At 41.4% G+C, this 21,819-nt stretch overlaps 1 protein-coding gene across 1 annotated transcript in view; it reads right to left on the bottom strand.

The window, feature by feature from the left end:
- The window catches only part of zfpm2a (zinc finger protein, FOG family member 2a), a 115,221-nt gene that overhangs the window by 77,061 nt on the left and 16,341 nt on the right, over positions 1-21,819 (bottom strand). The window contains exon 2 of the mRNA XM_046044909.1: positions 6,903-7,061. Coding sequence (XP_045900865.1) covers positions 6,903-7,061 — 159 coding nt within the window. The remainder of the gene's footprint in view (positions 1-6,902; positions 7,062-21,819) is intronic.

Below are 21,819 nucleotides of genomic sequence, written 5' to 3'. Positions count from 1 at the left end.
CTATCTTTGCATGTAAGTAAGCACAGTTTGTACTCAAAGTTTATAGGCACATAAATCAGTGCTTAGTAGGTGCCCCTAGTGTGGTGCTCTGAATAAATCCAATGTGGCTGACACAGTGGTTGCACAGTGTCTCTTCAAACTCGGGCAAGTAAGAGCAAACCTGCTCGGGGCATGTGGCGGCAGTTGATAGTTTGTGGAGGAACATTTCTCTCACTTTTGTCACCATATCGTTTTCATCCCTTTGATGTTTTAAACCCAATAGTGAACGGTCAAGGACAGGCCTGGATTACTACAATGGATTACTACATTTTATACACTCAACAAGAAAAAAAGAAATGTATGTGTAGATTTAAATGAAAATATATTAGGTTGACAAAAACAATAGTTAACATGTGGTGCACATACACCAAGTACTAAAAAATGCACCAGATATGATAGGATATACGTACTTGTTGTTTTCATATGGTTGTTTACCACATCTGTATCTGATTTCCCCCCACAGCTTCCAAAAAGCATTTCAGAGTGTTAGTTATCGCACTTCCAGTGACAACTGCCACGGGACACACACCACTTCACTCCAACGCCGTCCGTCCTCAGTTAGGTTAATCTTCAGATCAAGCACACATATCATGCTTGTTTAGCTTTTTTTGACATGGCTCACTTCAAAGAAGGTAGCAAACATTGCCAAAAGGATGTCAGCGTCCTGCTGCGCACTAAAAGGGGAGATGTATATGAAGAAAAAAGGGATTCTGAAGGGAAGTCTACAGAAATGTCCTACTTACAGTACATGAGGTCATTATGACCCAGTTTTGCTTATGCAAGTGTCTGCTTGGGCTGGCGATTTCTCCCCCCACTTATTCCCTCTCCCACTATATTATCAGGGAGCCCACTCAACTAAATTCCCCCACTATTTATTGTTGGGCCCAGAGAACCTCTTTAGCATACTAGGCTCGTATTATGACGAGGATAACAAAGGCGCATATCAACAGTTCCTTCCAATGGAGCGGAGTTTAAAAAAAGCTGGTGAGATAACATTAAAGGCACTACCTTGATCTCAGGCGAACATGTTAAGCCCTGTAACGAAACGTATTGGAAGTGTTTAATTACAGCCCGGGAAATGAAGCTACAAGATGATTCCTTAATTAAGCAGTGATTAAGGATTTTCTGCCTTCTATCTAACACAGTTTGCAATGCATTTTAAACACAATCGCCAAGGCAACCTCACAGGGAACAATGTCACAGGGCTTTGATGAAGTTTCCTGCACAAATGTCACAAGGAAAAAGCGTAGCAGAGGAAGAAGTGCAGGAGCAGCACTTCTTTGCTTACAGTACGGTTTGATAAAACCTCGAATGCAGATGAATATGGAGAGCCATTTTTATGGTTTTAAATGACAAAAGAATTTTGACCTTTTTTTGATATAGAAATAGATTGATTGAGATGCTCCATTTCATTTTACAGAGGTGCACAATAAGTAATAGAGAATCTGCCATGTTTCATCATTTGAATTGAATCCCTCTGCCGTCTTATCAAGAGAGACAGATTGTCAATGATCATCCTCTACATTATCGCCTAGATCATAATTTACATCTGGCTTAGGTTTCTTTCCCTGCACAATCAAATGGAGATACTTGAGTGAGAGAAGGCTGAACAGAACAGAAGGGACGGGGAGGGCTGGGGAAGCGAGGTGGCCTGCTGAGTGCAGGGTTGGCGGGCATGCAAGAGGAGCCAGTGAGCTGTTAAAATCAGCCCTATCGCTGCTCTATCAAAGGACAGCTCTCTAGCCAAATCACAGTCACTCGCAGCGTGCTATGCATTCAGGTCAATAAGCTTATAGGCGATTTACACACACAATTCCTGGAGCAAGGTAGCAACAAAGTCATATTGGCTTTTTCTCTCCCTTTTAGCATTGTCTCTGCCAAGGAAGCCCTTGAAAATGTCAATCTCTCGTGTGCGACTTTAAGAAGCTCAGAGCGCTCTAATCCTGACCACTGAGTCTAGAGACAGGTCGCAATTTCTGCAAAATGGAGTATAAGTATTTTTAAGTCTTCATATGGGATTGCAGAGTTCTATATGTTAGTGAATTCTTGGCTCGATGACTTTAACCCAGTGCCACTTTTCTAAACCCATCACAATCTAGCTAGTATTGGCAATGATGTTCAGAATGTAATATTAGAGGATGTGCCCGCTATCCCCCCAGCACTGGAAGTGCTAGTCAGTTGATATTGCATATTTGGTTGTTGATGCAGATTATGCTGCAACAGATAAAGTCAATTCCAGGAAGCAACCTCTTTCACCAAAGTCAAGCATAGCTGTAAGACTTCTCGGCTATCTGAAAAATAGGTTTGAATTGCATGCAATTTGTGGCAGGCAGAGCACTCCAATGGAGGGAGGCTATTAGTGAAATGCCTTGCCACTGTCTCTTTAAATGCCAATAAATTCCCATCATTACAGAATCTGGCAGTTTTCCTCCCTGTCTGCAGCCTGGGTCTTTATCTCGCTCTGCCTCAGTCTCTGAGCATGTAGATCTGGCCCAGTTAGATTGTCATACTTAACAAACATTAATGATTAATTTCCTCCACTGAGTCAAATGGGGCTAAAGGGATGACTCGATTCATCTTATCGCACCACAAATTAGCATTTCTCCATATTCTCCAGCATCAACTGTGCATTAAAATTCCACATTTACCATTCTGGGCACTGGCAGCTGTGGCGAAAGCACCAAGGAGATCTTCCTCCTGTGTTACTGGAGATTCTGATTACTTCTGTGTTACACAAAGAGTGGCATAATTAATTCTGCCACTTTCTGTTTGTTACTGTACGTCTCTGACCACTGCAAGTCAAATTACTCACTAAGAGGTTATTTGAAGGGTCAAGGTGGGTTTGTTATTTGCTATGTTAAGTCCTGTGTATGCAGTTGTGAGCTTTCGCTCCTCATTTCCACTCTGATAAAATGTTTCTGCCTACATTATAATTTTTGTAATTTGAAGAGAATGGTGCAGAAGAGTGCAAAATGTTCATATTTAGTTGCGCTTGATGTGTCCTGACACATAAACACTTACAGGATCAGAAGCAGGTAGTTTGAGCTGAAAAAAACATGTAATATCACTTCACAAAAAAAATGTTTCACGTTGAGGAAATGAGACACATGAAATGACATGTAAATTTACTGTCAGAGCTAACTAAGGAAGTCATTTGTCATCAGACAACACTTGGAACACACAAAGGGAACAGCTTGTGGCAACACCCTGTGCTGAACTTCACAGATAGCCAACAATAAAAGAGGGGGTAAAACAGCAAGGTGAAATTTCACTATTTCAGTAAAAAAAAAGATGCCTCAGTGTATATAAAAGAAGTGTCTTTCTTACAATTATAGAGCCAGGTGTATCAATAGAGTATAAATCTTTGCTGTGAAGGCAGTGTGTTCAGCTGTAGGCTCTTCACAAGCAGAGCTCCATAAATGTGAAATTGACCGAGCAGGAGAAGTTGTTTGAGGAAAGATTCTGTTTAAATCGCAGGCAAAGCCAAGGTTATTTCTTTAGATATGTGGCTTTTTTCTTACAGAGCTCTCGATAGCTAGGAAGACCCCCTCTAATTTCATGTATATTAAAACACTCTTCCTTCTCTCTGGGGCTCTATACTCTACCAAGCTGCTTCATTTCACACCCATGCATGTCGTTTCAGTAACATTTGGAACATGTTGAGTGCCAGTGACTAGGGACTCTTTATTCATTAATATAACTATAACTGTTATATTTTAGACCCACAAATTTCCTTTATTATTGATTAATGATTGATGATTGATGAGTTGTCAACCCTGGGGTTGAGACCCCCTAAATGGTCGCATAGCAAGTGGTGGAAGGAGTCAGATGCTTTACTTTAGTCTTTCATTCAAAATTGTACTCATCTTCAAAGTATCATTAAAGTATTATTATCAAAATGTACTTAAAGTCAAAGCACACATTATTAAGAATTCACCGTTTCAAAGTGTTCTATTCTTGTATATATAAAATTATTATTTGTTCAAACATCAATGCATTGACATGAAAGCAGCATTTTCATGTTTTAGTTGGTCTAGATAGTGCTAATTTTAACTACTAGTTAAAGTAACAGTTAGTTTAATCTAATAAAAAAAGAACCATATATTATTTGTTGATCATGTTGTATCTAAAATTTGAACCTGCAAATTAACAACTAAACTGTAAATAATTGTAGTAAATAGTACATTATTCCCCCCTGAAGTTAAAAGTACCATAAAATTGAAATACTTAAGAACAGTGACCTCAAAATAGAAGAGTATTTGGATTACTTTCCACTGCTGATGGGTCGCAACATGGCTAACAAACAGGGAAAACATTGTTCTGCTCCACAATAGTTTTCTTATGGATTACTGGAATTTTACCTTGTCGGCCTCAAAAAATGTTTCATACAGAACAAGGAAAAGAATCACTCTTGATGTTGAACTGGTCACAACATATGCAACTAGTGATGAGGGTAGCAAGCTGATAAGAGCTTGTGTTGAGGGTCACAAGCCTAAAAGGTTAGGAACAGATATAGATAATACAGCAGGGGCTTTGGAGGAAAATGTATTGGGATATGTGTGAAAAATGCAGTATACTCACAGTTTAGCATGAGACTTCATATTTATGTTGCAAAAGGCAAAGCTAACAGGCCCCTGTATGTGATACCACCAGCATCTTATAAACCACGTCCATGAAAGCACCAAAAACCACCGTGAGTCATGACACCATTAAGTAAACAGGTTATGGAGTCAACTATCACCCAATTTAGAGGTTCCCAAGCCTCAGACCAAGATGGGACGTCAAGGTGCTCTATGCACTTATCTGGGGAGTCCCTTTTCTGCAAGGGTAAGGCAAATGACTGAGTCTTTGGTGGCATTCAACTTCTTGACCTTTGCGCCTTTAAGCGGCTTTGCTACTTCACCGCACTCTGATCAAAGTTAATAAGTGCTTCATATGTTAATGAAAATTGGTACTCCTCTTTGTGTTCCTACAGCTTTTTAATACCTATTATAGACTGAAACTTTTAATGGAGGTTTTAGGTCCCCCTGACAAGCCCATTTCAGAGAGTGACTACACAGATACAAGGCTAAGCTAAGACCAGAGAGTCACTGCTCAGTGGAGGAACCTTACACGGGAGACCTTATTCTCCGGGAAGCAGCAGAAGATAAAGGCCATGGGATGAGTGGCTGCTTTAAAACCCACGTTCAAGTCCGCACAGGGCTAATTACAGCACGCCATCACATTTGAGAGGGTTTAGTTAATCAAGGGGGCTCTCTTTTTCCTCCTATAGTCGAGGAATAACACACTTAAACCATTTAATGCCGCCAGGATTGCGTCCTGTTTAATTCACGGCAGTTTCACACAAGTGGGGTAAATTTAAGCCACGCTGACATTAGTTTTAAATAGATCTAATTGAGGAAGGGATCATGGGGGGAATGGCTACACCTGATGATTGCACACAACTTGCCATAAGGAAAAAAGAAAATTTGGATAGTACATCATTTGGGTCTTAGGAAGCAATGGGAGAATTAGCTACTGTAAGCTTAGATAGCAAAGTAATAAAAAAGAAATCTGACTCGTAAGGCCTGTGTATGACAAGGACCAGATTACCAGCGTCCCCCAAAAGTAGTGTTTGACATTTGGGATTACTATTTAGTGTTGACTTTATTCATAAACATGGAAAGGAGATCTGAGGCCCAGTTCCTCACACGGTTTTATCCAAAACAATGGAAATATCAAACAGCTCCGACCAGGTTCTTTGAAGATTTTCAGAAGTTGTACTTTTTTTTTCTGGCTGCAGCAGCCAATATGTACTGCACCATCTATTTCCTAGCTACTGTGTTATTACAAGACCATACATTCTACTTTGAAGTATGTGTAAGGAGACATTATTAAGGAGACAAAGGGTAAAGCAAACGAGGCGTCGCTGGTTAATTGCAATTTCCAAACAATTGGTGCTGTTCAACTTTTCCCGGAGAACAAAAGGAAAACATTATTGATACGATTACTGGGGCATAGCCTACCTGAAACATGAAAGATTTATTTTTCTTCAATAATGTAATCCCACGAGGCACATCAGTTTAGAAGTGTGAAGAAATAATTCTAAACAAATTTTTTCCTTTGAAAGGAGAAGGAAGAGCAGACATTCAAAGCATTGGTTCTTCATTAAAAAGTCAAATTTATGGCATCCGTGCGCCAGTAAGAGTGGGGACACCTGGGGTAGTGAAACCCACGCAACCGGGGGGTAGCAAGGGGGGAGGGAGGCGGGACAAGTCTGTCATCTTCACACTGTAACCTGGAGCAGACCACAAATTAGCTCCTGTGATGGCAAGGTGTGACCGAAATGAAACAAACATACAAAGAAGCAATCTAATTGAATTGGAGTTCAAAGAGGACTCGGGCGCATTTGGCGATGCTAAGGCGCTTTTTAGTGCTGGACCTCCGAGCAGTAGCAGGTGCTGCTGAGTGTTCACAGAGCTTTAGCGCCGGCTCAAAGGGAAGTGCTACGCTCTCCAGTGCATTGGTGTACCATAGCACACCTTCACAGTGCTATCACAGAGGGAGAGCCAGTGTGGCCGGTGCCATATCTTTCTCAGATCAAACCACTGCTCTTGGGATCAAATATCAAAATGGATAGTTTCATTTCTAGGCACTAATGCGGGGAGAAATTCTCATACAGATACAAGTTCTGCCAGGTTTGATTTGAACATGTTGAGGAATTTTATTAGACGCCATTGGCAGGAGTTTAACTTATTTTTTATGCTTGGCATAAGGGTGGCTTAAACATATTGCCTCAGATTAGTTATTAACAAGAGCACTGCACACTGCTTGTGAAGAACGGCTTCTGGAGTTTTGGTTTCGAATAAGTAAACGATTCTCACCTTTGTTGCAGAAGTACTCCATGTCTTCACAGCTCATGTTCTCAGTCTCAAACTCGGTGGAGAAGTTCTCCTCCACCGAGAACTCGTCTTTGGCCAAGAGCTCGTTCTCCTCGGAGACGCACTCCTCCTCCTCTTCCTCCAGGCCATCCTCCAGAGGACCTGAGGGAACACACAGACACACACACACACACACACACACACAAGAGAGATGTTCAGCAGTTTCATCACATCCTTCAGGCTCTCAAAAAAAAAAAACCTTATTTCTTTTGCCGAGATACGACAAATGTGACGACAGATGTAACTCTCTACAGTATATGCTCTCTATGTTCAGACATTCAGTGTAGTCAAAGATAAGGCCATGTTAATAAAGATGATTATTTTACTATAATAATTCTTGAAGGTCTTTTCAATGTAGCTTTTGAGACTGTGCCACCTGGAAAACAAGCTGACATGCAGCCAAGGTGAGCGTTGATTTTAATCCCGCTACCTGCAAAACAAAACCTCACCCAGGCAGAGGGAAGAGAAAAAAAAAAGTTCCATTCCAGACTTTTCATACAGGCATCAGCATGGGAGGAGGAAAGAAAATACTTTTATTAATTTGTTAGCCTTATCACAGGGTACAATGTTGATTTTCCATTTACATTCCATGCCTCCGGGTAATACACCAGTGCAATCTTAAAGGAGACACTTTTCCGTGTGATTAATGTTTTCCCCCCTCTGTGCAATATTATTTCTTTAAATCTAAATGATTTCAGAGTTTTGCTTGTAGCTGTACATCTCTTTTGGTATTTGCATATTACCATTTTGCTTCAATCAGGCGCGTTGATGGAATTACTGTACAGCCACCTGAATTGTATTAGCTCCAAAAAAACATCTCACCTGGCATTTGAATGTTATTAAGATAATGTGCACACCTCTCCTTCCTACCAAAACATGTCTCCAGTGTCTGCGCGTGAATTACCATAGCAAAGAAGTGATGGAGTACTTCAAGTTTAAGGTTAGTTTATGTTTGAAATAATACACTCCATGCAAGAAACCGTGTCATTTTTATAAAAGAAATCTCCATCTTGAGCTGTGTTTAAACTGAATAATCATATCTGAAGTGCTGCTAGATGTGGATGCTGTCTCCGTTTCTGCCTGTCACACATGAGCTATGTTGCAGCCTCTTGTGCATCATCCTGGAGCTCAAACAGAGTGCGCTGATATCCTCTCGACACCTTTCAATGTGTTTGTTCTATTGTAGTGGGAGTGAGCCCCTCAGCTTTAATAAAGCAATAATTTCAATTCAGAAAGTGGGGCTGGTGTGCCTCTCCTGTTTCTCTTTCTTCCTGCACTGAGCCTCATAAAAGACCCCCCTGATGTCCACAAACTGCTTGCTCTTTTCATTAGTCTTATAAATTACTCCTTTGTAGAAGCCTACATCTGCAGGAGCCCCGGACATGAAAAGAATTAGCGCACAGATCTCTAATAGACACTGTGGAGGCAGAGTGCTGCTTTTAAATTAGGATACAGTTTTATGATCTTATCTGATGCCTTCTGCTGATTCGCTGAGGAGTGAAGTGAGGCGTGAAGTGACTCGATGAGTCTACCATCGCTTAAGATGATACTGAGAGATAAATATCACAGTATCAAGGGGAGATTGTATGACTGGCGTTAAAGGCTCCTGCCAAGGCAATTGAAGACAGTGTGAAAGAAAGAGGGGAAATACATTTCTATACACACACCGTGTACACATTCCATTACACAGCTGAATAAGAACTGTGTGTACAACTAAACGATTCTTCCTCTGTTGCCGGCAAATACAGCAGCACTATTGCACCACAGAAAATAGACCTACAGTGTTGTGCGATAATAAGGGTAAAGGGAGATTAAAGATAAACTTCATGGCCAATAAGACACAAAGATTAGGTAGATAAGATGAGATAGAATTGAGGTTTAATAGACTCAGAATAAGGGCATCTCACTTCCCCAGTCTAACAGATAGTAACTAAATGGAGCATTTTCAACCTGATAGAGATATTGGAGGCCTTACTGAATATGGAAAAATGAAATACTCCACCCAGTCAGAAACATTAGAGGGGGTCTGATGGCTACTTCTTGGGGACTGCGTAGATTACCAAAGTTTGTGTGCATTCTCACATGTTTAGTTTATTATACAGTATTCATTGCATGGAGAGACCTGAAATTATTTCAGAGACAGCAATGATAAGAATAATGACTTTCTAAACGACTAGCACCACACTCCTAACTCATTTTCTGATAGTGGCGTTCCTGCTATATTTAGTTGTGTACTGTTTAAAATCCTGTCACATTCACTGTGTGACCTACGCTTGTTGGTGCATTTCTATAGGGTCTGCTGACGAATTGGGCCAGAGAATGTCTGCTGCTTCACCCTCTTATCAAGCCTCCTCTGGAGTTCAGATGGCCAATGACACAGTGGAAGCCCTGCTCCCCTTTCTTTCCTTTAAAAATCGTGCGCTCATTACAACAACAGACACCAAAAAAATCAGTAATAAGCAAAGGGTTTTACATGAGAGGTGAGCTTCAGAAGAAACACTGTTTTGGAAGTTTACTTGGAAATATTATGGAAATCTATGTGGTGTCTTTCACTTTCTAGATACCTTGCTTTGTGGGTGTCTTACACTATTACACTGTTTACAAAAGAATAGCCAAGTCAGCACTAAATGGTGGCTCTTTTGAAGTTCGAAATACATATCTAAGCCTTCAAAACATCCATCGGTTACATTCAGAAAACCCCATTTCTGAACAAATCAGTGATTTTCAGTACCACTCAAAAACAAAATACTAAAAATTAATCAACGATGATAATTAGTTGATCAAAATAATGCAATTTATACAGCAGAAATGCCAAACATTCAATGATTTCAGCCTCTCAAAAGTTTTTGGACATTTGGTCAGACAAAACACAAAATTTGGAGATGCTACCTTGGTCTCAGAACGTATGATGGTCTTTTTTCTGTGCTTATTTTGCATTTCACTAATTGGGTGGTTCTCAACTTGGAACCCCAAGGGATCCCAAATAAATAATTAAACAATTATATGGGTATAAGAAAAAATGATGCATAATAAATAAACAAATGCATAAATAATGAACAAATAATGTGTTTCTGTTGGTTTTTATGTTGAAAACACATTTTGTAAATTCCAGATTACCATTTCAGGTCTCTAAAAGTCCTTCAGATTAAACAACTTGAGAGGCCATGTGATGAGTCTGACGAAACTTTTCATTTTAAGAAAAAAATTATTGGATGAACAAAGAGGATAAGGTGTTAGTTGCAGTCCTACAATAATCATCTCTATCCTTATATCTGACAGCTGTTCTGGTCAGACTTTCAGGTGCTAATTCAGGAGCTTCACTTTCTACAGAAAGGCTTGGTTTGCTAAAATCACCAAAGCACAAAGACTCATATCTGCTCAATTTTAAGAGGATGTTTTAGGAAACTGCACCCTGTCTGAACTTCCTCTCAATCAGGGTCACTGTCCAGGTATCCCCCCGCCCCCCAACCCCTGTCATCCACACCCTCCTCCCTGAAGTGTATCATCCGCATTCATCAGACTCTTCCTCTGCTGACTGGAGAGAGAAATCTCAGCCTTGTTCAAACAGTCATGCAGCAGGAGCAGCAGGCAGGAGCAGCCAATGCTAATAGAGACATTGGTAGCTGAATGCAGGCTTGATCACAGTAGCTCTTTTGTTCATGGCATGGCCTCTGTCTGATAGGGATCGGCCATGCGGAGTGGAGCTCCGGAGAGGGATATGGTAATGCCCCCACTGAGTCTATAAAATGGGGTGATACTCTGAGACCATATGATGGACAGAGGATTAATGAGTCACAGAGAAAGGGGAGCAGGGAAGAGAGGAGTACGGACAGAGGTGGTGGAATGAGCATATCTTTCAGGAAAATACTCTGTACACGAGTTTGTGCCTCAGTGGACTAAAACAGAAAATAGAAGGAAAAAAAAGCACAGATGTGCCAACCTTGCCTCGGAAACTCGCACTTAAAAAAAGAAGAGCTCTGAACAAATATATGTGTATGTGCAAAACTGTATGAGTGACTGGTAATTTCATGGCATGCTTTTTCAGCCGTCCGCAATATGGGGAGCTTGTGGCCGGGCTGCGATAGCGATACCTCACATTATCAGCAGGCTCCACAGTGTGATGTGTGGATCACAAACCCAGCCTCCTCTATAGCTCCCTAATTAGAGGTGAGGTAATTGAATCTGACAGAACAAAGCGGCAGATCTCTATAAGCATGGAAATCATTTTTGCTCCCACCTATACAGTTTTTCATCCAAAGGGTCCATTGAAAATGTGTCCAAGCTGGCCTGGGGATAAAACGTAGCACCTGAGACTAAACATGAATGCATAATGCAGCCCTAAAATCCAACAGGGCCACACTGCTCAACCTCTGCCAACTCCGCTCCCTGCGACTGGCCCTTTGTGCCAACACTGATACTGGGCCTTCTCTTACTTCCAGGTGAACACACACATAGTCCGCAGGACTCTTCAAACTTCTGCGAGGGAGGAAATATAGACTTTGTCTCAAGTTGCAAGTAGCTGTACGCTGTGAGCCAGGTAGGCTTAGACACACATTCATATGTTTGCCTCCACAGCTGGAGGAAGAAAAAAAAAGGATAAACACTCTGACTCTCTGACAGCAGGTGTGAAAATAGAAAAAACTATTTTGTCTCATCTTGCACGAAGGGCTGGGAAGGCTGACAGAGAAGAGAAAGAGATGGAGGAGAAAGTGGAGAGAGGCAAGGAGTGACTGGGGGCCATACTCTCTCCTCAGCTCTAATGACCTTTGGGAAGCAGAGGGCTCCCTCAGCCTTGGAGGAGACTTAGTGTATATGTTACAGGGCTCAAGCCTCTAATTTAATCCTTGATCACTGTAATGAAATAGATACCATTTACGCAATTCTTAATAGCTTAATATGCTACAGGAACCCTCAAAGGAATTTTTCATTTCAGAAATCTTTTTTCATACTGCATAAATGTTACCAAAAAAAAGTCTTTTTCCAAGTTGTACACTGTGATCAAACTAAATGTGGAGCTAATGCTGTAACACAAGTCAGAAGTAAATTACCATTTGTATATTGTCTGTGAATGGCTGTTTGTGTGTGTGTGTGTGTGTGTGTGTGTGCTGGGAGGAGCGTGGAACAGCTTCATTGGAGACTGATGTGTTCTCAGAGTTGCAGTCTGTGACCAAGAATAAGCGATGGTATTGTTTAACTTGATTTTCCGGTTGCTAAGCAATGTAATTCTCATGATTAGAAATGGCTGCCTTCCTAAATTCGGGCACTTACAATCAACAGTCAACAAACTGCTTGAAAACTCAGCACCAACGCTCGTCTGGAAATTGCGGTGAAAAGGAGGGAGGGCGGGGATGAATAAATGTATTCACATCCTTGTAAAACACACACAAACACACACACACTCTACTGTGAGGCTGCAGCGCTAGAGATGACAAGGCATCTATATGCAGTCTGATGACATCATGCATTTAGATGGCCCACTAAGTTTACATTACTGTACAGTATGCTTTATGTAGACTGAGACTCACCCATCGACTGGGAAAAAGTGTTGCTGTCAATATCACTGTCTCCATATTCCTCATCACAGCTTGTGACCCAGATGTTGAATAATATTATTTCTCTAAGAAATATTATTGTTCACATTTCACAAATACTGTTAACATAATTCTAGTCGGGTATCTCATTCCAATCAGACACAGCGTTGGATTTCAGCATGTTTGCAGAGTTGCTAAGTTCTGTGTTGTTGCGCCCAGTGTTTCTGTCTGGACTGTTGAAGGGGAATAACACGCTCTTACTTCTTTATCCAATGAATTTGAATTGGAATGGCATGAAAACATGCTGGCATTTGACTATGCCATTAAAATGCTGGAGGCACCTCTGAGCGTGCCCGAGGGCTTCAGCAGATGCCAACCACTTTCTCTGTGGAGTTAGCTGGGTCCTGCTTCACTCTACTGCCTCTACTTGCCTCTCTAGAGTTTTTAGACAAACACACACTCACACACACACATGTCCAAGTGGACAATGGTACAATGTTTGGTCCATAAAAGTCACAAAGCTTGTACTCCAGCTAATATGGCCTTAGCTGATGCCTCTCTTGCAGGGAAATATTTGCTTTGCAGGGGCAGTGACCAGATTAAAATGCTGTTAAAATGGCCAGTCTGCTGTATTTAAGCATCTTCAAGTCCTTCCTGTTACACGCTTGCTTCTCCTCTAGCTGAATGATTTATTAGTGTCATTCTGTTACTTATAAGAAAATAAAAGTTAACCATGTGCCTGAACACTGGATTTGACAGCTGAAACAAAGCGGGTAAAATATGTGTAGTCTTAATTACTGGTTTATAAGCGAGCTTTTCACTTCAACGTTCACTTTTAATGAAGCCATTGACTGAGGCTCCTCCAGGGAGCTATCATGGTTAAGTGGGGGCATCCATCTTCAGCCATTGGCTCGTCTGCAGACGAGTGGGGGCTCTGTCTACTGCACGCTCACCTCATATTGGCTCACTTTATCTCCACTAAGTAAAGTCTGTTGGAAGGTGCTAACAGTGGCAAGAAAATACTTTTCTCCACCAGCTCTGATGAGGGCGAGTGAGGTTTCATCCTGTAGCAGCACCAGGCACTTCACTGTGTCTTAAGTGCTTAATAAGATGCCGCTGTTTAACCTGAAAAGCATCATATCCATAACATTCAGTGGCCTGCCGGTCTGTGGGGGCTTAAATAGCAATATTGTAAACGCTCAAACTGCCTCTGCAACAATTAGCTTTCAGTGGAGCGTCATTTCAAAGAATTTAATAGGGAGCCTTCAGAAAAAGAAAAATGATTACTGTATCAAATAATGTAGATAAAACAACAGTTTCCCATCAAGGAATTTCTATGAAATGGATATATCTAAGATGTCAATTTCATTCCAGTATTATGAAGGATGGGGGGTTCCTTTTGCAATAAATTCTTCATTAATTCAATTCTAATTTTCCTCTGGTTCCCCATTTCTACTATTGATAGTTCCACTTCTTAATACCTCGGATAAGGGGGGGGGGGGAATCATTGCAATAACTCAGTGGAGACTGTGAGCAACAGATAGGATCTAAATATTACCAATGCCAAAAGAAGTGTGAAGTCTGATGAACATTTCAAAAGAACAATTCTTTATGGATCAGCTAAATCTTTTCCACTTTTTAATTAAAAGTAAAGAAAATAGAAGTTAATTATCCTGTAAAGATTAGCTGGTGGGCATCTTTCTGTAAATTAGTTCTAATTAAAAGGAAATTGTCAAATGACATTCAAAGCACTGTCCTTTAAAACACAGACCGAGATGGGCTTTTTTTCCTCCCCCCCCCCCATCAGTCTCCCTCCTAATTCTTGATCTGGCCATGTGAAGCTTCTTGCTAGAAGATTAGGATTCTGCCAGTGCTTCAGACAGCACACACACACACACCCATCCACCAACCCACCCACTCACACACACACACACACACACACACACACACACACACACACACTCCCTGCTCCCTGGATAGCAGGCCTCTAGCACACTGTGAAATACTACTGCATCAATGGGGAGCTAGTGGCTGCTGGAGATAAATACTCCTCATTGATAAATGATTGCACTGATGAGCTGTTTGTAATCAGGTTTAAATTGTTATATCAGGCTGATTGGCTTTTATGAAGTATATTAAGTTATGTGTTCCAGTCCACAGTAAAAATCTCTAGGAAACATGTAATTTTATTTATCAATTTTACTGATTTTGCCATTAATTTGTAAGTTTGTAAGTTTCGCATACTATTGAAAATAGAGGGTGGCTCATGATGTAAAAAGCAGTTTACTCTATAAAGCCTTCAAAGACACGAAAACTAGAACTCTACCTGAAACATTAAACATTGTAGCACACAATGGTTAGATTTAAACATATTATGCAATCTTTTTAGCTATGTTATCTGTAATACAAATTAAAATATATATTTTATGGCTGCAACTAATCTGCATAATCTTCTCTTTGTTGTTTGTAAAATGTGAGAAAATTGTGAAAAATGTCCATCAAAAGTTCCCAGAGCCCATGATTAAATTTCTTGTTTTGTCTGACCAAAACCAAAATATATTGAATTTACTATAACGTAATACAAGTGAAGGCAAATCCTCACATTTGAGAAGCTGCAACCAAAGAATGTTTTGACATTTTTGCTCGAGAAATGACTTAACAGTATTAAATAATTACCAAAATAGCTACATACATTTTCTGTTGATCAACTGATAATTTCCTCTCTATCTATCAAGCCAGCCTTTGTTATTAGTCAATGCCTAGCTTGCATGAGCCTTTCCTGCCACCAAAACATAACACATGCTGTATGAACAGTACTTAAGCTAACCTCCACTATCATCACTTCACAAATAAATGATGAATCAGACTGCCTTTGTGTGCGTGTACTGTAGCTTTCATCTGATTTCATGTGGATTTCATCATTCCTTGTCTAAGCTCGGCTGTTGCTCCAATCCACTCGCATTGTATCAAACTAGATTCCAGCAGTATAGCCCGACAGAAGAGAAAGGAAAACAGTGCTGAAGCCCCTCCATCTGCTCTGGCTAATGATGATGCTCTCCCTGGCCTGGAGCAGAACTGTGTGAGGGAGATTTACACCCATAATACCCCTGGGGCTCCGGAGCTGCACCGCGCTCCACAACACCGTCACTCCATCACTTTCTATATGATAGCTGGCAGAGCAGGTAACAATGGACCAGCAACAATGTCTTTTTGTATTACTGACATGTGCCTTATTTGGTTGACATAACCTGCCTCGGTGTCTGAGGAGTGGCACTAAGCGCACAGGAAAATGGATGACAGCTACACCATTGAGACATTGTGCAGTTGTAACAATCATAGCAGACTATGTTTTTAAAAAATACCCAGCAGTGTGTGTGATATGAGGCGAGTGAGAACAGCAGTGACTGAGGGAAAGGTGGCTGTCTTTGCGATGCACTAATTGGAATGATGGCAGGAGGGGAAATCAGGCATCACAGTGAGCTAAACTGAAAAGAGCTGCCTTTTTCCATTTTCTATTATAAAGGTTTATAAGTTGTAATTGCCCTTCAATTTGGGAGCTTTAGACCCACTATAAAGCTCTGTGTGGGACTAGCCTTGACATCTATCTCCTAAAACAAGTGAGTTAAACGGTGAGAGGCAGAAAGAAAGACAACGTGCAAGTCTGTGTGTGTGTGTGTGTGTTTGTGTCAGAGAGAGAAACTCATGCAGGGCGGGATGTAGAGAGCTTCACTCCTCAGGGATTGAGTGTTCACACACAGTAAATGGAAGTGGCACAGCTCTGACCTTTGAGCCGCAGCATACGAGCAAAGTGAAGGCGCTGTCAAAATATTGCTTCAGAAATGACAATCCACCTCGCCAGTCCCAAGTCTTGACATGGCAGGCAAGTGGAGAGCCGTAACCTGCTGATCCCAACATTACAAATGAGGGGATTATCATGACAACAAACCGCAGCTCGACACATTGCATACCCTAAAGATATTCTGGCATTGCCCCTTATTATCAGGAATGTCCCACACAGATAGCCAGCGATGACACCAAAAATCGAAAGGAATAGGATTTGTCATGTGTCAGGATCTCCCGTAAACTTTCAAATCAGGCTTTACAAAATAACATTAGTATCAGCGTTGACTTTGACGATATTGTATTACACTTACAGTTCCTGAACTTGGGATTTGGCAGTAGAGCAGCTTCTTCGCATCTTCATTTACACCCATGTAATACTCAAGTCCACGGAGAATAACTCAATCATAAAGAATACCAAAATATCACAAGCAAATTACTAGTGCACTGAGAGGAAGCTTGGGAGGAACAAAGACAGGCAGCCATAATTATATCTTGGCGTGTATAGCATGTCAATGGGCCACCTTCGTTCTGGAGGGCATTCCCCTGGGCCCCTCAGGCATCAAAATGATGTCCAAATTATTTTGTGCTCTATTGCAGCATGGAGCGATTATCATATTTACTGGTGGTGCATTATGACAACATTGATGTTTACACCTGTCTTTGTGAGAAGGCAAGGTTTACACTCTGTAATTTAGCAAATGTACAGTATGCATATGAGCTTGTTGGCAGGGATTTAAATTAGGTCAGAAATGGAATACATCAATAGCAACCCATATGTGCATCTTTCTTTTTCTTTTTTCTCCCTCCCCTCCCCAGCCTTCTTTGCTCAGAAGCTTGGCGATGAAGCAGCTTGACGACTGCAGAAGTGTGATATGTGCAAATCACATTTGCAGATGAGCTTGAAACTCCCTTTTAATATTCAGATATCAGACATCCTGCACTGAGAAGCCCGCTAAGACGCGATTCGAAGGAAAAAAGCAAGATCCGCGTCATTAAGGGAATCGTTAGAGGCTCGGTTTACATTTTACATATTTCACAAAAATGTACAACCAAGTAAAAACATCACCAGTTATCTGTGATAACAATGCAAATTTTTGTCAGAGAGCGCATGAAGATTCTGTCAAAATCCAAAGTCGCTCAGGTCTTTCTTTTCTTTTTTTTTTCTCTCTGGCTTAACACCCTCAGCTTATTGGCGCTTTGATTTCTTTCATATTTTTTCCCTGAGAAGTCACACAGGCTTGTGGAGTCAAAGACAGTGAAAGGTATGTTTGCCACGAGGCACAGGAACACGTGTCCCCATAGCCTGCCAATAGCTCATCAAACACACAGGCCTGTGGATGGATGCAAGCCCGGCTGGCGTTTAGGACAGCTAAACAGCATCCGCTCTGCTACACAAACTATCATTGACGCCTGTTCACTTGCTTCAGTCAGAGCCACAAAGAAGAGCTCCTGTTTCCTGACCATTTTCTGCACATGAATGCACCGCGATGACACCACAACCACAACGTTGCTATTTTTTCTTGTTCATATACCTGTGTCGTACAGTAGCGCTCTGACAATAATTTTGCTGCTTTACGGCCTGAACTTTTTCATTGGTTGACAGACTGTAGCCCCTGCAATTTCCCCCTACCTCCTTCATTTCCCCGTGTCTTAGCCCTGCGCCAAATTTGTCTCTGTGCCATTTTAATTACAGCCAAGGCAATCTTTATGGTGGTATTCTGCGAGAACACCAATCTGCAAAAAAGGTGATAAGTAGAACCGCCACCCAGCTTTGGTATCAGTAATAAACAGACACTTAATTGAATAATTTGACCTAAGAGGCTGCTGATCCTGGGAAGTAGCATGTTGGAAAAATTATTTTGAATATTGAAGACAGTTCAGTGTTTTGCATGATGCCTGCAGTAGGAGAACACACAGTGGATTTGGCTGGTTGCCCGCCAACTCGCCAATGTGGGCCATGGTGAGTCTTTACAGAACAGATAAGTGAGCCTTTGGTATCCTGGAAGCACTCAGATGTGTGTGTGTGTGTTTGTGTGTGTGTGTGTGTGTGTGTGTGTGTGTGTGTGTGTATGTGTGTTTGGGGTGGGGGGGCCAAGTATGCATGAGTCTGTGTGCAGGCGTGTGTGTGCATGTGTCCGATATGTACAAAGTGGGGAGGGCAAGGAGTGTGAAGTGTGCCCACTCAAGGTCCATCTCCAGCTAGCAGCCACATGGGCACATCCCCCTGCTTCCTTCTGCCCCAATCACACGTACACACACACACACACACACACACACACATGCACAGCAGCTTTCCGCAGAGCCATAGAGACAATGACTTGCGGCCCCTTCCTGTTTAAGGATAGCTGTCAGAGGATGATGGCTCAGATTCAACACTGCAGCAGGTTCGCACAGAGCTCCCTGATAAAACGGAGAAAAGCAAAAGCCTCCGCTCTCTCTCTCCTCTCTCTCTCTGTCTGTGTCTCTGTCTTTCTCTCTCTCACTCCATCACTCTCCCTCTCCCTCCACAGTTCAACACTGATTTGACTGCTAGCATAATTTTGCAGAGGAGACTATTTGCAGATGCAGCAGAGTTATCAATCCGAACAGACACACAATCCGGGTCCAATGTCACTTCTCCTCATTATGTTAATGGTTAATACATGCAAATGAAAACATTCCGGCAATTTGATTTCTTTGAAGATAGTTTGCATATTGTCTTAGCCATAATGATGGTACACTTTCTCCCCAGCTTCGATTTATGCAAGGCTAGTTAGTTCATTTTTATCAGCTCTGAGTTCATTTCTAGGGCTACTGGAATGTGTTTTCCCCTTCCCCTCACTATTTAACTAATTAGGATTCAGGTACCATAAGCAGATTTTTCACGCTATTGGTGTTTTTCTTAATTAAGAAACAAATGAATTCTCCCCAGCAAAATAGATGGAACAACGGGATAGGGTGCCAGGGGCCAGATGCGGCGCTTCTTAATTAGAAGTCACTCCATTGTCTGAGGTTTTTTAATGAAGCTCCAATCTAAATGGATATCAAAAAAGCTTCTAGTGAAGAAAAAAACACACACACACCGGCCATTTAAAATAATAAGGAAATAAAGATAATGAAAGACAAAGGATATGTACTGGCAGCCCCGGCTCACACCTCCAGTTCAGTGCATGCAGTGCTCTCGTCACCTTTGGATGAGCCCTATTAAAACAGCTCGATCCCTTGCCTGCCCCTGCCTGCCTGCAGCCACGTCTAATGTTCTGCCAAGCCAACAGTGAAACACTCTCTCTTTTCAACTTCTCATCAAAGGTGGAAGTTTCATTACCCTGTGGATGGTTATCAACTAACTATTACTGAAAACTGTTGCAGCTGTCAACTTCCTGTCCTGCCTTGAAAAACAGTGGAGGCTAGCAGAATCCATGCTTATCATATCAATGTCATTTGTGATAGGCTGATGTTTTGTGCAAGGAAGGGCAATGCAACATTTCCAATTAGCTGGAACAAATTGTCACCTCAACACAATATGTGAGATAGAAATGGTGGTTTGCAATTAGATTTGAGCACCTGGGTTGTACATACGGTGTAAAACTAAAGAAATTGTGCAGATGGAACAAAAGAAAAGTTTTCGTTTTGAAGTTAATTTGCAGGAGGGTTTTTTTTTCTCTCTCCTGTGAATCCCAATCATCTCGGTCAGCCTCGCTGATGCTGCTGTGCTCGTGACTGAAGGCGATAACATCGGGGCTGTTTTTGACTGAAATAAAACCCGTAGCATGCCCATATGTGCTGCCAACCCCATCAGTTCTTCTTCAGACAGCATGGCTTAGGAGCTCCCAGAGGATGGGCCAGTGCCCACTGATACGGGCCCAGCAACCGTCTTGTCCAGGCCAAGTATCCCTGCGCCCAGGGGCTGTGCCATCAATGCCATGACTTGTGCCAGACTGGATACCACCCAGCAATCCATTTCAAAGGCTTTTTTTATGGATCAGGTATGCAGTGTGATTTTCCTTTCCCTTTGTAATGTGCCGTGTCAAAGGCGAGCTAGGCTGACTTTAAAGTCATATACTAGTTTTTTCCGCCTTTCATTTGGGAAGGAAACATAATTGATTTCTGACTTCCCAAATGTCAAGTTGGAAGAGATGAGAAAAAAAGAGTAATGTCCTAAAAATCAATCGGCAATATGGGCATGTTGATTTGGATGGTATTTAGTGTGTTGAGCTTTTATTTATGAGTTGTTAATCAATTGTAAGCAAATACTGAAGTGTCTATACTATCTAACTAATTCCCAGGGGAATTTTACGTTCATGGAGAATACCTTAATGAACATCAAATGTCAACAGCTTAATGCAGTATTTCTCGTCTAAATCAGCCAAAAAACACTGAAAGATCATCACTTCATCCTTTACTCATGCAGAATATTTGAGTGAAATACAATTTGCTGATTAAGTTCTCTGGGTTCATGGAGTGAAAACAGATTTTTTTTTAAATAAGTAACTTTCTTAATAAATAGTCACATTTTTTAAACACCTCTATTTAGCCAAAAATTACCATAATCCTCTGGATGTTCACTCGTGTGTTCTCTCTCGTTTAGAGCATTACTTGTTTATTTATATCTGTGAATGAGATTAGAGGGGAAGATTACTTAGCGCAGACACATGAATAGCGATCAAAGACTGGAGGATAATGTAAGTCTTTCAGTGATTGCTCAGCTCTTTTCAAATCTACCGGTGGAGTATTAGAACAATGCAAGTGGCTGTGCTCCATATAGTGTGACAACAATAATACAAAATCCTCAGGGAGTGAACTGCATGTAAACACTCCTGATCAACACACAGTACACTGGCACAAAGTGTCCTCTAATGCACCAAAAATTAGCTTTGATCCTGACGAGGGCACGGCAAAGTAGCAATCAGGTTAGTGAAACGGCATCCCTTGTTCAACATAAACGCGGTTTGAGGCACGTCTGGTTCAGTATCTGCACAAAGTAATGTGTTTTACAGCCTGCACTGTTTCTAGAAGCTCAGCTGGGGAACATCAGCCACGAGTAAACAAGCAACATTATGTCCTCCTGATTATTCTAAACAAAAATGTGGACACCAATATGACACGCGCTCATCCAGATGATTTATGAAGAACGTTATGACAGCTGAATTGTCTTTTATTCAGTCTGCCTGTGCTGAACACATTTGGAGGAAGCGCTCGTCCGGCCAATTATCGGTGGCAGGACAGAGAAACCTGTCACTCGGATATACATGACAAATGAAGAAGGGACAGCACAGCAAAACACCAACAAATGAATCTTAAAAACGCACACATGTATGCAATCGCAAAAAAAAATAAATAAATAAAAATGGCATCAGGCTGCAGTTTTGACAAACAAACTTTGCAAGGAGAATTCATTTGTAGCTGCAAATGTGGGGACGGATCTTAGGACCAGTTGGCTAATTATTTATCCTGCTGGCTTTATGGCTCTCATTAATTTCCCCCCTCTCTCTCTTTACCTTCCATTG

The sequence above is a fragment of the Micropterus dolomieu genome, linkage group LG03 (assembly GCF_021292245.1).
Source record: "Micropterus dolomieu isolate WLL.071019.BEF.003 ecotype Adirondacks linkage group LG03, ASM2129224v1, whole genome shotgun sequence".
In the NCBI taxonomy this organism is placed as follows: Eukaryota; Metazoa; Chordata; class Actinopteri; order Centrarchiformes; family Centrarchidae; genus Micropterus; species Micropterus dolomieu.
Note: the sequence above shows the minus strand (reverse complement) of the source record. Positions and strands in the feature narration are given on the sequence as shown.